The following is a 17,076-nucleotide window of genomic DNA, read 5'->3' on the forward strand; positions in this document are numbered from 1 at the left end:
AAAAACCAGTCCACGTGGGGAGGGGGCCTAGGAGCGCCGGGCACCGCAGCAGGGTGGGAAGAGGGGGAAGAAACAAAGGTCAGGTCTTGAGCTCAGGGCAGTAAAAGGGGGAAAAGCACCCAAGGGAAAGCAGCGAGAAGGCGGCCGGGGTGGTGACGGCGGCGGAGGCGGTGCCGTGTGACTCGCGGGGTCCGGGCCGGGGTCGCCGGCGAGCCAGGCCGGGAAAAGCCAGGGATCCGGCTAAGCTCGGGATCGGCTAGGCCGCACCGAGGGGCAGGGCCAGCGACTGTGGGGCCGCGGAGGGGACCCGCCGAGAACCGGCGGCGAGGGGTCGCGTCGGGGTAGAGCGCACACGGAGACCTAGAGAGGTGCCGGGGGGCGGGAGCCGCGGCCTCAACACTCAGGGAAGGGAAGGGCGGTCGGCTTCCCGCCCCCGCCCCTAGCCGCGGCGTGAGGGGAAAGGCCGGCGGGCAGCGCTGGGAGGAGGAGCCTGCGGCCCCGCCCCCGCCGGAGCGAGGGAAGGAGAAAGGCTCGCGGGGAAGGAGGAGGGAGGGCAGCGCGGGGAGGGGGCGGCCGGCCGGGCCTGCGCCCGAGCGAGCGGCGAGCCGGGGGGGAAGGGGCCCGGAAGGAGGCGAGCGCGGCCGCGACGCCGGGAGCCGGACGCCTGCCCGTGCCGGCCTGCCGCCGCCGCCGCCTTCCCTGCCTGCGCCCGAGCCCGGAGTCCCGCGGCCGTCGAGACCGGAGCGCGGCGGTCGGGCGTGGGGCGAGCGGGCGAGCGGGGCCGGGAGCCGGAGGCCGCCCGCGGTCCTGCGCCAGGCGCGGTGGGCTTCTGCCTGCGAGATTAGGCGAGGGGCGGAAAGGGAGGAAAAAGAGAGGCCGAGCGAGAGAAGCCAGGCGATCGGATTGTCCGGGAGGCTGGTGTGGAGGAATATCCCACCTCGAACTCAAATCCACAATAATAATCTAAACTATTAATAATAAGGGAGCAGTTTTTCTGGCCAGGCGAGAGGGAGAACAGGGGGAACGGGAAGAAGCGAAATCTCCGTTTCATGGAGGCTGAGGCAAGAGAAAATTTCGGATCCTGGATGTGGAGGAGCAAAACAGAACTAACTCAGGAAATTGTCTTTCAGAAAAAGGCCGAACCTAGGCTGGGAGTCAGGCTGGGGTAGGTGGAGAAACCTGCAAGTTTAAAGGAAAAAGAAAAGGAGAGAATATTTTCAGAGATTTTTCTCTGGTTTGTGGTATTGCTACCATTTTAAAGGTAAAAAGCATTGCATTTCAGGTGTTCTTTGATTTTTTTTTTTTTTTTGGTGCGATTGGCTCATTTAAGAATTTCAAAACCTTTCATATAAAAGCTTTTTTTTTAAGGAAATTCATAATTTTGGTTCCCAGGGTTGCACTGGACTTGGAAGGAGTGCTGTTGTGTACATACTAGTGTATGGTTTTATTTATTTTTTTACTGTGCAAATCAGCTGGAAGATTTTTTCCAGGTGTCAATTTGGATTTTTTTTTTTTTTTTTTTTTTGGTCCCTCAGTATATTTGTTGTCGTTTTAAGCATTGGAGACCAGAGCATTATTTTTTCCCCCTTTGGAGCTTGAGGCTGTCTTGCCAACAGAAGGACAGCTAGGAAAACTAGATTAAAAGGATGGTTTTTATCTATATTTTGCAGTTAAGATTGATATTTTGAAGGCACATTCTTTCTGTGATTTTTTTTTTTTTTTTTTTAAGCCCATAGCGCTAACCTTGAAGAGATTTGTGGTTGGGTTTTTGGTTTCTAAGAAGGTCATAGTTTTTTCTCTTCTTCTTTCGGGTTTTTTCTGGTTTGTTTTTTTTTAAGGGGGGGGAGGGGAAAAGGGGGCTAAGAAAGGAGACCATGTTAACTGGTAGAAGTAGAATGGAGCTTCAGTTACCAGGGTCCTGAGAGCTGGAAGAAAAAGGATTCTGTCTTCAAGTTGGGAGGCCATCCTCTCACCTTTCTTAAAAATTGCAAGCGATTCAGTCCTGATCAAGACATCAAAACTACAGGATTCTGGAACTGTGGAGACACTGAGAAACCATGAGTGTAAGGTTACCCCAGAGTATAGACAGGTAAGTTTGCTAATAATGTGGTTTTTCAACACTTACTTAAGGAAGGACTGGGAGGGAAAGTGTTGCATTTTGATAAAGGGTTTCAAAAGAAGGGTCTCTGTTGGGCTGTGGGAATTGGTGGGGTCTCTGGGGGCTCTCCAGGCATGTGTGTTTATGTTCCCTCTGTGTGTGTCCGTGTTCAAAACATATCTCCTGATTCAGTGTTTTTTAAGTATAAACAGTAGGCAGTGACGCCAGAAGTGGGGAAAGAGGGGGAAATGCTTTCCAGCCGCCTTTGACTTTTGCCAGGCCAGAGGCTGAATTTGAGTCCCTAACTTGCCAGCCTAAGGGTGGGAGGCGGGCACAGGCCTGGTCACGTGAGACCCCAAGGGTGATTGGGACCGGCTTTAGGTGTCGGAGCTGCTGGGGGAAGGGCCCTGGCAGGGGCGTGGGCCTCCACCGGCTGGTTGTTGTGGAATGGTGGGGCTTGGTGATGGGGTGGATCCCATTTCTAGAATGAGGAGGATGTTCTTGGCCTGAATGATGGGACAGAAACAGCCTTTGCACCCATACAGGTCTGGATTTTTACCGGTGGTTGATAATGGCCCCCAAAATGCATAGGTCAGCACTAGAATTTCTTCCTCTCCAAGCTTGGGGTTTAATTGAAATCTGCCAAACAGCTGATGCCCTAGGTTAAATCTTCCAAGCCGTTTTTAATAAGCTTGACTCTGCAAAATAGGCCTTCCCTCTGCCTAGAGCCCAAAGGAGTTGCTTTAGGCTCTTAGGCCTGATGGGCAGAGGCACTGGCCCTTAGAGTCGGAGCACAGGATGCCCTCCCCCACCCACCTCCCCCAAGAGTCTGCCCAGTCGCCCCATCACCGGTAACACTACAGTTTACAACTTTGTAAGGTGTCTGCCTTTTCCCTTCCTCTCCTGCTCAACCTTTTCTCCTTGAGAGTCTTTAGGGTAGTTTTGTGGGTGCTGGATGGATGGTTGGTTGGAGGACTGAACAAGCAAATGGAAGGACTGGGCCTGGAAAAAAAGAAATATATTGGAGAGATAGGGAAGAATATTTGCAAGGGAACAATTGTTTTCTCCCTGTCCAGTTAACCTCTGATAATCCATGCTGATAATAATTTCTTTTGGGCTGTGGAATGTGGCCTAAAATGATACAATCTCTCTCTCCCAAACACTAATCTCTGTATTGCCTCAGAGTCCCGTTTAGATTAGTTCAGCAGTCCCCAGATGGGGACCTGACTTGGCAGTGGAGAGAAGGCAGATAGCCACAAAGGACAGATAGTATATGTGGCTGCTTGAACCTCCATCCCTTCCCCTTTTTGTTGGCTTCTCTCTAGTTTGACTCTTGTAAAGGGAGAACTGAAGCGTGTGTCAAGGCAAGAAGTTGAAATGGTTACATGGCTGCCCTTCTCTTCATCCTCTTGGAATTCGGGAATTAGCGCACTTGCCTTTTTGAGATTTGGGGGTGAACTGTTTCTCTGAATTCAGAGATATAAGCAGATGGAAACCCAGGTGTTGGGGGTACAAGAAAAAGGCAATGAAGGTTCCTGGGCTATAGTGTAAGATGCTCCTCTGGGAGTTTGCATACCCTCACAGTCTCTCAGGATTTGTATAGCATGGTTTTTCTGAGTGCTTTCATAGGAATGTATCTCATTTGAGCCTCCCAATATTTCCGTGAGGCAGACAAATCAGAGGTTATTCTTCTCATTTTACAGAAGGGGTGATTGAGGCTCACAGGGGATACCTGGCTAGCCCAGTGCCACCTTCCCTGACTATTGGCAGAATCTGGACTCAGTCGCAGGTCTTCTGATTCTGAACCCGAGGCTCTTTCTCTTGCCCCACCCTGTCTAAGTAGGTTTGCATACTGGTCCTGTGGAATAGGGGCGGGGGCCCCGTTTTATTCTTTCTGGCAGTAGGGTAAGATGCTTTTCAGAACCCCCTTGCACTTGGGATAATGGAGCTTCGCAGGGTGAGAGTGTTCCTCACCTCTACCACTACCCCAATTCTCTTCCCCATTAAAGGATCAGTTCTGGGACTTGGGTCCCCTTCACGGTATCTCCAGTTGTATTGGATCGTACCCCTTTAGCAGTAGGTTCATTCTATGGGCTATTTTGACATCTCAGATTCAAGACCCTGTGGATTTTAAATAATTTACAGTTTTACACAATTTTACACCATACTGGAGAGATTGAGTGGAGGGATTTCAGATTATAGAGTCAGGGATTCTCTTTTAGTTTATCAATTTGCTGTTTAGAGAGCGTAGTGTAAGGTGCTGTGCTCAGTGTTTCAAAAAATTTAAGTATGCAGTTCTTGCTTACAAAGATCGTGCAATCTACTTGAGGAACTAGGAAAGGTTTAAGACTCCTGAAGACCACATAAAAGCAACACTGGACTATAAGCTCTGTAAAGGTAGGAACTGTGTTTTGTTTGCTCAGTTATAGCCTGCACGCCTGGCTTAGTGCCTTGCATGGGGTGAGTGCTCACTAAATATTTGACAAACGAATATTGAATTGAGTGAACATGTCAGCCTGTATAAATTCATCCGTTTCAGATTTTTCAACATTCATGTGTTAATTTCAAGTGTAGTCAAAGTAAGGTCAATTAGAGAAGGCTTCCTAGGTGATGCGTGTTTTCTAGGACATATGCATGGAGGACCATGTCTATGGAGAGAGATTGTGGCTCGAAGAATAGAAGGCTGTGGAATATTTATCCAGCAGAGTCTTTAATCCTCTCTTGGGAAGTGACTTCTGGGTCCAAAGAAACATGAAGTATTTGCAGCTCATCTTGATCTTACAGTGTTAATCAGTTGTTAGCGAAAGATGGGCTAAATTGTAGCTGTTCATGTCCTTTTCAGTTTTTGTCCATGGACAATTTATTGCCTGTTAATGTGTGTTTGATAGTGCAAGCAGAGGTAATAATACTGACGTATTTTTATAGGAATGGTAATGAGTTTTGCTAAGCCATCTATATCCATTTGCCTAGTTCTCCATGGCAAATGTTTTTGAGATGGCCAGATGGGTTAGGAGTTTGCATCCATAAAACAGCTTTTCTCTGTTCAGAGGTAGTTAGCTTATGTGAGGACCAAAGCAAATGGAGAAGTACTAGATTTAAGCTGAGAGTGCTTGGTTTGAGCCCTGGCATTCCCCTTAACTGTGTGATCTTGGGCAAATCACATGCCTCCTTTGGTTTCCTCATATGTAAGGCAGTAGCTCATTTATATGAAATGCTTTCCGGTTCACAAACATTTTCACATAGCTTGTCATTTGAGGATTGTAACACTTATTGTGTCTTTCTCACGGTGCTATTGAAAGGAGCAAATCAAATTAGATAGGGACTTCCCTGGTGGTCCAGTGGTTAAGAATCTGCTTTCTAATGCAGGGGACACAGGTTTGATCCTTGGTGGGGGAACTAAGATCCCACATGCCGAGGGGCAAGTAAGCCTGTGTGCCACGGCTACTGAGCCCACATGCTCTGAAGCCAGCGTGCCACAGCTAGAGAGCCCGAGCATCACAACTACTGAGGCTGTGCGCTCTGGAGCTCATGTGCCACAACTAGAGAGAAAAGCCCGCACGCCACAACAAAAGATCCCGAGTGCCGCAACTAAGACCTGATGCAGCCAAATAAATAAATAAAATATATTTTTAAAAAAACAACATTAAAAACAAATCAAATTAGATGATATATTTCAAATTGCTTTCTAAACCAAAACTCTATAACTTGTAGATGGTAAACTCATGGATTTGATTTAACATCATGCACTACTTTCTGAACTGGCCCAAAACAAATTAAGAGTGACTGAAAGATCTTTCCATTGTTTTGAAGAATTTAACCAGAGCGAACAGGCATTTTTGTTGCAGAAGTGCATGAGGTTAGAAAGAAGGCATACTTTTCTAGTGGTCAGGGTTGGGTGATGATACTAGAATATGAGAAGGGGAAGGTTATTGAATCTCCTTCCCAGGAATTTTGATGAATGGGAGAGGCTTGAGCTACCTTGGCTTCCTTAGATGGGGATAGAAAGGATTTGTTTTATGATCTCTGGCTGTTCCTTGTTTTAGAAGCATATGACTTGCCTAATTCAGAATAAACCCAGAGCCAGCAACTGTTCCTTATCAGGGATCTGAGATTGAATGTAACTTTTCCCTAGCCTGTAGCCTTTTTTTTTTTTTTTTTAAGAAGAGGCAAAATCTTTCATGAAGTGTATGGAGGAGGAGGGAGAAAAAGGCAGAGGAAGGGGGAAAGAGCCTTCAGGCTGAGTGGATGTTTGTAGAGAAGAAAAGCTGGTAGCCTAGGCTGAGGAGACTGGGCTTGTCTGAGAAGGAGGTGAGGGGAGGTTCGTCCCACCTCAGGCTCCCCCTTTGCACTTCAGGTTCTTACTGAGCCCTGGGAACAAGAAACCCCCAGACATTCAGCTGAGTTTCTGCCTAGTTTCGAGGTTCGCCTCCCAGAACAGTGACAGGGATCCAGAACTACAAAGAGTAAGTCCCCTGAAATGCTGAGTCTTCTCCAGAATGTACCCTTGTGCTCTCCAGGCGTGAGATGAGAGATGGCAGTGGATTTGCAGATGAAACATTTGGTGATTAATCACCATTATGAGCAGGAAAAGGCTGAGCTTACCTTCACATACTCAAAAACATTTCTGAAAGAGCACCCTTTGATGAACAAATTGATTTAGCTTTTTTTTTTTTTTTAAATAGTCAGAGTCCCTTTTGTTCTGTTTAGGAGGGTAGACAAAAAATGTGACAAGTTAAATGACAATGAGTTCATCAGAAATAAAAAAGATTCTGTGAAGGTCACATGGCTAATTCCCAAATTGGTATAAAGACAAAAGAGTTCTGGAAGCTCGCAACCTTCGTGGAATAGAGTTTGGAAACTTTTGGATAGTGTCTTTTGGATAGCAGTGATACTGCTTTAAAGATCTGCGAATCTGATGTATGCGAAAGGGCTGAATGCTGAAGTTCCATAAAACGTAAGAGGAATGGTTTTAATCTATACTGACTGAATTTGCTTCACATCTTCATAGTGGCACTGCCTTTAAAAATCCATTTTATTGGGCTTCCCTGGTGGCGCAGTGGTTGAGAGTCTGCCTGCCGATGCAGGGGACAGGGGTTCGTGCCCCGGTCCGGGAAGATCCCACGTGCCGCGGAGCGGTTGGGCCCGTGAGCCATGGCCGCTGAGCCTGCGCGTCCGGAGCCTGTGCTCCGCAATGGGAGAGGCCACAACAGTGAGAGGCCTGCGTACCGCAAAAAAAAAAAAAAAAAAAAAAAAAAAAAAAAAAAAAATCCATTTTATTGGTTTATTATTTTTAAAACTTAATTTCAAGATTTGTCATGTGGTTTGGAAACCCTTTTCCCCATGGACTGTGCATTCTTCTTTCCTCAATCACCGTATTGGGAAAAGACCCAAGCATAGACCTGCTAGTGGCATCCAGGGTCACTCCTTTGCCCCATGGAGGGAAGCAGGACTACAGAAGTTGCAGATTGTGGTCTCAAAAGGAAAAAGTAATCATTACTTTATGAAAAGTTGTGTTAGATCCCCTATGAAAAGAGGTTTGGAGCCCTGATGGAAGACCCCCAGCATCCAAGTAAATAGATGAGTGAATTAGGGTAGCCAACTTCTCAGATTTGATTCCTTCTAGCTGTTATGTTCTTTGAGCCTCTGAAAACATAATGCCTGTGCCCTTTCTTTCAGTGAGCCAGGACTTTTTTTTCAGGAATCCTATCTGCCTTCCTGAAAACCAGTGAAAACGAAAGTTTGAAAAAACCGGGGAACAGAGCTGTCTGATGAAATGGGAGGGGAAAGTGGAAGAAGCACAGTGATGTGCAAGTGTGGGGAGAGGCGGGGAAACCTGTGGCCCCCAATAAAATTGGAGTAGGATTTGGAAGACATTTTCAAGGCCTGGAAGAACACCCAAATTTATGGTCCTAAAACAATTGGACAGATTTGAGGGGAAAATCACAGAAGTCTTAAGTCTTAGGGGATCCTCCTCTTCCCTTTCCTCTTGACTCCAAATAGGGCATCTCCTGAGCTGGTCCAGAAGGTTGAGGGGCTCCCATTTTCAGTGATCTCTTGTGGTTCCATGAGTTGAACAGTTGTAAATTCTTTTGAATCCCAATTTTTCCTTTGCTACAATTTTTTTTTTTTTTTTTTTTGGCTCTACTGTGTGGCTTGCGGGATCTTAGTTCCCCGACCACGACCAGGGATTGAATCCAGCCCAGTGAAAGCGCCGAGTCCTAACCACTGGACCACCAGGGAATTTCCTCCTTTGCTACAATTTAAGTCCATCTTCCTGTCTTTTACTTCTGATTTCAACATAGGCCCTAAAGTCACTGGTATCCCTCTGTCGTCCTCATTGACTTCTTCAGGATTCTCCTCATTCTAAAGAATAGCAAACTAAGACGTGAATGTGTGAGAAGGGAGCTTTGAAAAGTTAGGGTGAAGTGATTTCAGAGGCCTGATTTCCAGCACTTTGTCCTCCAGTGTTTAAAGCTACCATAAAATGGTGCAATGGGATCTATAGTCACCAGTCGTGGACTGGCATCAAATCACAGAGGGAACGGGACCAGTCTCACAACCTTCCAGATGATGACCTATGATCTGTGGCACTTGCAATCAGTCGGTTGGACGGCAGATATTTATCAAATAGCTCCATGCACAGCTCAGTTCTTAATGTTCTGACAGATAATTTGCAAGAATGTGGAGCTTACATTCTTGTTGGGAAATGTAATTAATGAAGCAACACAAAACAATAAAAAGGTAGTACATCATTACTGAATCTTGATGTAGACCAAAAAGGTACATTTAGAGACAAGTAGAAAGTTGGCGCTAGTGAGAAAAGCCAGGGGAGGGGTGGTTAGAAATTATTTAGGTTGAAGAAAGGGAGGAAGCTGTTTCAGACCAGGGGAACAACATAAGCAAAGGTTCTGGGGCAGAACCAAGCATTGGGTGGTCTCAGGATGGTAAGAGTATTGGTCTTTGTAGAGCAGAGAAATTAGGCTGTCAAGGTGAGTATGGTGGGAGCGTGGGGGGGATAAAGGTATTCAGACTGGATGTGGTAGGAGAAAGGGAACCAGCAAGGTTTGTGTAATATATGGTGATAAAAGGAATGTTTAAGGAAAGAATTCTAATATTATTATGTAGGTGGGAAGAGAACAAAAGATAATGTGAGAACAAAGAAGGGTAGGATTTGAAAGACATTTTGGAAGGAAAACCAACAGGATATGTATGTTAAGGCTGAATCAGATTTGGTTCCCAAGTTTTGGAGACTGGCTATTGCTGGAGAGATTAAGACCATCATTAAAAGTCATTCTGCCTCCCATTGGTACCCAGCAATTCACTGAACATAGCATATCGAATGATACTTATCTTGCTGAGGGCCTTAGGTTAGGCTGTTTCTACCAAATAGATTTAGAGGTCTTCAGTGCAGTCTTCTAAAGAGAGGGAGAGAGGCAGTGAGTTCCGAGAGCTCCCTTAGGAAATGGGGTCATGATTTGAGGAGATTAGCATATATTTGATATCCTGATTAATTAATCATACCCCACTCCCCCACTGCAGACCAAACTCCAGGGCTCAAGGGATATCTCTGCAGAAACCATCCTAGTAGCATGATTATAGAGAGTATAGGACTTGAAGTGAGAAGAGCTTTGTGTGAGTCCCAGCTTTTCCGCTAACTAGCTGTGTGATCAGGACGATTTGTGTAAAAGCATTTTGTGAATTCTGTAGTGCCAAACATTTGGTGAGTGTTGTTGAGGCATTTGGTTTGGCAAGGACCCCAGATTGGCCTGAACTCTCCTCAGCTGCCGTGAGAAGACCTGTGCTTGGGTGCTGAGACCTGTGCTGATTCTAAACTGAGGACTGACAGGCATGGCTCTGGGAGCACATTGAGCAAACACAGGACGGTACTAGTTAAAAATAAGGTGCGGAAGATCTCGTCCTAAGTCGATCCTTTTTCACTGGAAACCTTCTTTGCACAGTGTCTTTCCTTTCCAGCTCGAACTCCCCAGCTTGGGATCCATGTCTTCTTGCTTCAGTTCAGCCCACATCTCACTAATTGTAGGTCTTACTACTGTCCCCTACCATCCCGCTTCAGGTAGGCTAGCCTGTTTCCCAGGCCCACATCACTCTTTCCACATCTTTATATGAGTGTTCTCTTTCTCTCCCCAACTCCGGCTAGTCTTAATTCCTTCAGGGTGACCTTTTCTGGTTAATATCATCAAACTCTATAGTATATTTATATTATTCAACATTCCTTTTGCACATACATATAGCAATTGGACTCATTATCTTTCGTATGTTGGTATAAAATACTTTATATAAAAGATCTAGCAGAATCCCTAGCACGTGGTCGACTATTATAAATAAATGTTGGTGCTCTTCCATTCTTTGCACGTTTTATGTTGGTTATTGTGTCTTATCCTGTTTCTCAGGGTTCAAAAGCGATGTCTCTTCATTTTTCTAGATTGTCTTCTCGTGCTCAGTAGAGTTCTCTCTATACGAGGTATACTCCTCCCTCAGTTACCTGACTTGAACTGTAGTTCATTCTTGACATTTCCAATTTCCTCCATGCCTACCCAAGGGATTTCAAGAAAGCAACTCTAAACATTGCTGCTAGGAAGGGAGACCAAGAATTCCCCTTGTTCTTACTGGGTGCTAGGTCTTGGGCACTTGGTATTTCTTCTTGGGACAGAGCAGCCTTGTTGCGGTTGCTTGCCTTCAGCTTCTCCCAGCTCTCGGGGGGATTTCCCCATTGGCGGCCTGGTTTCCGGGCTGCCGTTCCCTGCAGGGGTCTGACGGGGCACAGGGCCCGCCCTGCCATTGTCCTGCCTGCCCCAGGCTGGCCCCATTCATTTCCCAGAGCACAGCCCTCAGAAGCTTCCTTCCAAGAGACTGCTGCTGCAGAGAAAGGCCACTGTTGTTCTGGGGGGAGGTGGCTGGAGAGAGTGTAGTAAATAGCTTTGTGAATGGGACCTTGTATGAGACTAGAACCGCAGACCCTTTTCTCCGAGCCCTAGGGATGGGGGCAGAAAACCACTTGGGCTTCAGTGGGTTCACAGGAATAGGGTCTGAGGTTTAGGAATACTCATGCTATCCCTCAAATAAGGGGATTGGTCCATTTAACAAGTCTTCACTGGCTGGTGCCCCTCAAGCCACTAGGATTCAACGTGAATAAGTTGCTTACCCTGCCCTCTGGGAGCCTGTGGTGTTTTTTTTGTTTTTTGTTTTTGTTGTTGTTGTTTTTATTTAGCAGTACGTGGGCCTCTCACTGTTGTGGCCTCTCCCATTGCGGAGCACAGGCTCCGGACACGCAGACCCAGCGGCCATGGCTCATGGGCCCAGCCGCTCCGCGGCATGTGGGATCTTCCCAGACCGGGGCACGAACCCGTGTCCCCTGCATCAGCAGGCGGACTCTCAACCACTGCGCCACCAGGGAAGCCCGAGCCTGTGGTTTTGTGTGGGGAGCCGGCGGGCAAGCAGGAGTTGTATGATACCACCCTGAACTCTTCTGTGATATCAGTTGAAGCAAATGGGAGGGACGATAAAGAAACTTTCCTGGGGGAAGTGACCTTTAATTGAGGCCAGAAAATGAGAGCCAGGCTTGAGCGAAGGAAAGTCCAGGCAGAGGGAAAAGCATGTACTGAAGACAGAAGAAAAGGAAGGACATGGTGTCGCGGGAGCTGAAAGTAGCTATGGTCTATAGCGAGACCTTGGAACAATTAATTGAATGAAACAGGAGCGTACAGGAGCTAGAGCCTGGGAATCATGTAATCCTCCCTATTAGGAGTTTTGGACTTTATCCTGAGAGCAGTGAAGCACCATTGCAATACAAGTAGGGAGTGACATGGTAAGATAGGCTTTTAGAAAAACAAGATCACCCGACTGCAGTGTGGACATTTAAATTGAAAGAACAAAAGAATAGAGAGGGAGGACAAATTAGGAGCCCATTGTGGTAATCTGGGCAGGAGGTGAGGGTGGCCTCTACTAGGGAAGTGACAGTGGAGATGGAGAAAAATGAAGGATTAGAAGACTAAGTAGTTGGTTATGGGACGGGGAGGGCGAGAAGGCGGGGGCAAGGCTGACAGCCTTTTCCTTGGCTTGGGCTGGCGGGTAGTACTATTCAATGAAAAAGGGAACTGAGGAGGAAGAGCGTGATTGAGGTAAGGAGTCCCTTTTGGACATGATGAGTTTGAAGCGCCTGTGGGAGATCCCAGGGAAGCTGTTTGGTAGGTTGGCAGCTGGTTATACAGGCCTGGAGGTCAGGAGGGCGTGCTGGGATGTGGGTCATCAACATCTGGACCGAGTGGTGGAAGTGTGAGGCTGTCCAGGACAGGGTGTAGAGTGAGAAGAGGGCCTTGGACAGAGCCCTGAGGGACACTGCATTCAAAGGTGAGGCAAAGAAAGAGGATCCCACACAAGAGACTGGTGGGGAGTGGCAGGAAAACAGGAGCCAGGGCAGTGTGGAATCTCAGAAATGAAGGGAGGGAGTGGCCAGCAGTGTCAAGTGCTCCCAAGAGGCAAAGGATGGAAAGGATAGAGAAGTGTCTGGATTTAGTAACTAGGAAGATTTTCACGGCCTTGGGGGGACGTGGGGAGGAGCCAGTTTGCAGTGAGTTTAAGAGGGAAGAGGCAGTGAGGAAAGGGTGATAGTCTGGTCAATTCTTTTATGAAGTTTGGTCAGAAAGAAGAGGAAAAAATGGAGCCCCTTAGTCCCCATCAATAGGCCTTTGAGTTCATTTTTTTCCAGGTAGAACTAGGTTGTCTTAAGTCAGAGGTTAGCATACATCAGAGTCTGCTGTGGGACAGGCAGGAGGGGAGATGTGTGACAGGATTGAAGGAAAGATTAGACCCAAGAGAAGAAGTCAGCTTTTAAAGTAGGGGCGGACACAATTGACAGGGAGAGAAAGATGGAAGGTTTATAAGGCCGAGATAACAGTGCCATAATGACGCCGCTTCTTTGTATTTCTGCGGTATGATATGTAGTTTGCAAAGTGTTTTTGGTCTGTTATCTTACTGAGGTAGTCCAGGCAAGTATTTGCATTCCCATATTAGAGGTGGGGAAACAAGCTCAGGGAGGCTTTAATGATTTGCCTAAGTCTGTAAACTAGTAAACAATGGGATTGGGATTAAACAAAAAAAAAATCTGTGTTTACGGAGCCCTAGCCTAGTGCTCTTTCCATTTTCCTGTCCCCCTGGCCAGGTTCACTGGTAAAAATGTGTAAATCTTTGAGGGAGCCAGACATCAGGTTTGCTTGACACAGGTGAAGGATGTCCTCCAGGAAAAGAGATTGGTAAATCGGGAATCAAGTCTCTTGAGTATTTAATCTCTTCCCGATAAGCTTTCCTTGCCCATGGCCTCCCCATAGGACCTGAGGTTTGCATTCACTGTCCAAGAGGAAGGAAACTTCCCTCCCTCTCTGCCTCCTGGTTGGTTAATGATGGGGAAAGAGTGGCACTCTGGGGCCGGGTAAGTTCAGTGACTTTGGGAAGAATAAAATCTCAGAAGTGACTGAGCATTCTTCCCCTAAGCAGTGTGGCACCTTTAAACTACTCAGGGGCCTTATCTGTGTGTACCCCGCGGTGCCTGGACTGTGTAGTGAATGGATGCTCAGTGAAGTTTTACTAAATGAATGAATACAATATTTATTTGGCCACAGTGCACAGCATGCAGGACCTTAGTTCCCTGACCAGGATGGAACACACACCCCCTGCAGTGGAAGCGCGGAGTCGTAACCACTGGACCACCAGGGAGGTCCCTGAATACAAGTTTTTAATTAACAGCTTTATGATATATAATTCACATACCATAAAATTCATAACTTTAGAGTGTACAGTTCAGTGGGTTTTAGTATATTCAGAGTTGTGCAAACATCCCTATTATCTAATTCCAGAAAATTTTCATCACCCCAAACTAAACCTCCTATCGGTTAGCAGCCACTCTCCACACCACCCAACTAGCCCCAGGCAACCATGAATCTACTTTCTGTCTCTGTAGATTTGTCTGTTCTGGACATTTCCTCTACATGGAATCATATAATATGTGGCCTTTTGTGCCTGGCTTCTTTCACTTAGCATGATATTTTTCCAGGTTCATCCATGTTGTAGCACATATCAGTACTTTATTCCTTTTTATGGCCAAATAATATTCCATTGTATGGATACACTACCTTCTGTTTATGCATTCATCAGTTGACGGGCATTTGGGTTGTTTCCACTGCTCGGCTATGATGCATAATGCTGCTATGAACATTTGTGTACAAGTTTTTGTGTGGATGTATCTCTTCATTTCTCTTGGGTATATACCTAGGGTGGGAGTTGCTGGATCATATGCTATGTCTGTGTTTAGCATTTTAAGGAACTACCAAACTGTCTTCCAAAGTGGCTGCACCATTTTACATTCCCACCAACAAACTGTGAGAATCCAGTTTTCCCACATCTTCACCAATACTTGTTTTTTTGTCTGTCTTTTTGATTATAGCCATCCTAGTGGGTATGAAGTGGTACCTCATTGTGATTTTGATTTGCATTTTCTTAATGACGTTGAGCATCTTTTCATGTGCTTATTGGCGATTTGCATGTCTTCTTTAGAGAAATGTCTATTCAAATCCTTTGTCCATTTTTTGTTTGTCTTTTTTTAATATTTATTTATTTATTTGGCTGCGTGAGGTCTTAGTTGTGGCACACGGGATCTTCGTTGCTGCATGCGGGATCTTTCACTGCAGCCCTCGGGCTTCTCTGGTTGCAGCATGAGGGCTCTAGAGCGCACCAGCTTAGTTGCCCCACGGCATGTGGGATCTTAGTTCCCCAACCAGGGATCGAACCCGCGTCCCCTGCATTGGAAGGCGGATTCTTAACCACTGGACCACCAGGGAAGTCCCTGTTTACTTGTCTTTTTATTGTTGAGTAATGGATACAGTTTTAAGCTAAGTCACTTAACCTCGCTAGGCCTCTCAGTTTCATCAGTCGTAAAATAGGAAAGTTGGATTTGATCTCTGAGATCCATCCAACTCTCATGTTAATCTGTGGAACTTCGGTCACTCCTTTAAGGTTCTACTCACCATGTTGCAGTACAGACTAGTTGTTAGGAATATGACTTTTGTGTCAAATAGACCTGGGTTTCCTGTTACTCCGTCCCTCTCAGCCTCAGTTTTTCCTTTTGGAAAATGAGAAAAAGTGTATTTCTCTCGTAGGGTTCTTGCAAAAATTAAGTAAAAGTAATGCATGTAAGGTGCTCAGCAAAATACCTGACATAGTTAAGAGTTCAGTATATGCTAGCTATTATTATTCTCATTACTACCTCCTATCTTATAGTCTCTAGTTGGATGAGCCAGGTCCCCATCCCTTAGGTGTGACTTAGCTGTCCTGGTCATGGAGGCTTTGCACAGATCAGTATTGTTCAAAATATCCATTGCTGCATAACAAACCACCCCAAACATTGGCTTAACATAATACTAATTATTTTGCTCAAAATTCTGGGGGTTGACTGGGTTGAGCTAAGCAGTTGTTCCCAATTGGGATCTCTCAAACAGGTGCAGTTATATAGGGGCCGACCTGGCCTGGGCTTCAAAGGTCTCTCTCTCTCTCTCTCTCTCTCTCTCTCTCTCATCTCTCATCTCTCATCTCTCATCTCTCATCTCTCATCTCTCATCTCTCATCTCTCATCTCTAATCTCTATAGATTCTTAGCCTCAGAGATCACATAGTGTCAGTTTTGCCCTACTCTTATTAGTGGAGGGAGTCACAAAGGCCTGGCCAGGATTAGGGAAGGGATATGGACGCCACCTCCTGATGGGGAGTGCATGAAGAATGGGAAATACTGTCGTGGTTACTTTTGGAAAATTCAGTTTGCCACAGTCACTTAATTTCTTTATGGTTAATTTTTGTCCCTCCTGTCCTTCAAATACCACTTCCAAACTTACTTCCTAGTGAGGTCTTACCTGACTAACCGCGTGATTCAGGTTTCTCCTTTTTCCTGTATCTCTCACCACATAAATCCCTGTTGATTTTTATGTCGTATCTGCTTATCTTTTCTGGCATCTGTAATACTCCTGTAGTACTTACAACTGAGCTCTGTCCTCTTTACGTGGTGCCCGCTAGTGCCCTAAATTCTCCAGTTGGGGTGTTTCCAATAACTTTAATCGGCGAGTGTTCAAGTGTTGACTGGTTCTCTCTTGGTTAAAAGTTCTTGCAACTTTTCAGACTTACTAACTGCTAACTCTAATCCATCTGGCCCTGTAGGGAAACCCAAGTCCTACACCCTTTTGTTCTCTCATATGACGCTACATCCAACCGTATAAGTATATAGAAGGGTGGATAGGGGAAGATCCGGAATAACAACTGGGGTTTGTCCAGCACTTTACTATTTTTTGGAAAGTGCTTTAACAGTCATTCTGATATATACTTATTATAGTTGTTTTTCTCCTTTATATACGAGAACACGGAGGCTCACGGGAGTTGAGACTTGAAATCACAACTGTAGTGAACCTAGGTCCCTGGCTCTAAATCCTGGGCTTCCTCTCCTTGGTTGAGGAGGGTGTCTGGTTTGGGCCCTGTTTAACACTCTTAATCACCCAGAGCTCCGGGGAGCCCCACAGGACTGATCTCAGAAATCGCTTTCCACCTCCTAGTCTTTGCTGAAGGAGGTAAACGCAGACAAAATCTTCTACCATTCTAGCCCTACCTTCTCTGTAACAGCCATACAGTGATCTGGGACTCGGAGCTGTGTGTTCCTCCCATGGTCTCGCCCCTGCCGCTTTTATTCTTTACACCAGAGATTGAGTTCCTTGGGAGCCCTGTGAGCTTGGTTACTTTGGAAAAGGATCCTCCCAGTTGGGGAAAGTGTGTGTGTGTGTGTGTGTGTGTGTGTGTGTGTGTGTGTGTGTGTGTGTGTGTGTGTGTGTGTGTGTGTGTGTGTTTTCTAGCAGGAGGGTCTGAGAAATAGTGCTTATAGGCTAGGAAGCATGGAATGAGCAAAAGGATGGGAAGGTAGCTAGAGAAGAT

General features: G+C 46.2%; 1 protein-coding gene across 1 annotated transcript in view; it reads left to right on the forward strand.

Annotated features, from left to right (window-relative positions):
* Positions 1–987: 987 nt before the first annotated feature.
* The window catches only part of ARHGEF11 (Rho guanine nucleotide exchange factor 11), a 111,815-nt gene continuing 95,726 nt past the window's right edge, over positions 988–17,076 (forward strand). The window contains exon 1 of the mRNA XM_082667487.1: positions 988–2,089. Coding sequence (XP_082523613.1) covers positions 2,058–2,089 — 32 coding nt within the window. The 5' untranslated portion in view covers positions 988–2,057. The remainder of the gene's footprint in view (positions 2,090–17,076) is intronic.

Source organism: Grampus griseus (assembly GCF_964374135.1).
Source record: "Grampus griseus genome assembly, chromosome: 1".
Classification (NCBI taxonomy): Eukaryota; Metazoa; Chordata; class Mammalia; order Artiodactyla; family Delphinidae; genus Grampus; species Grampus griseus.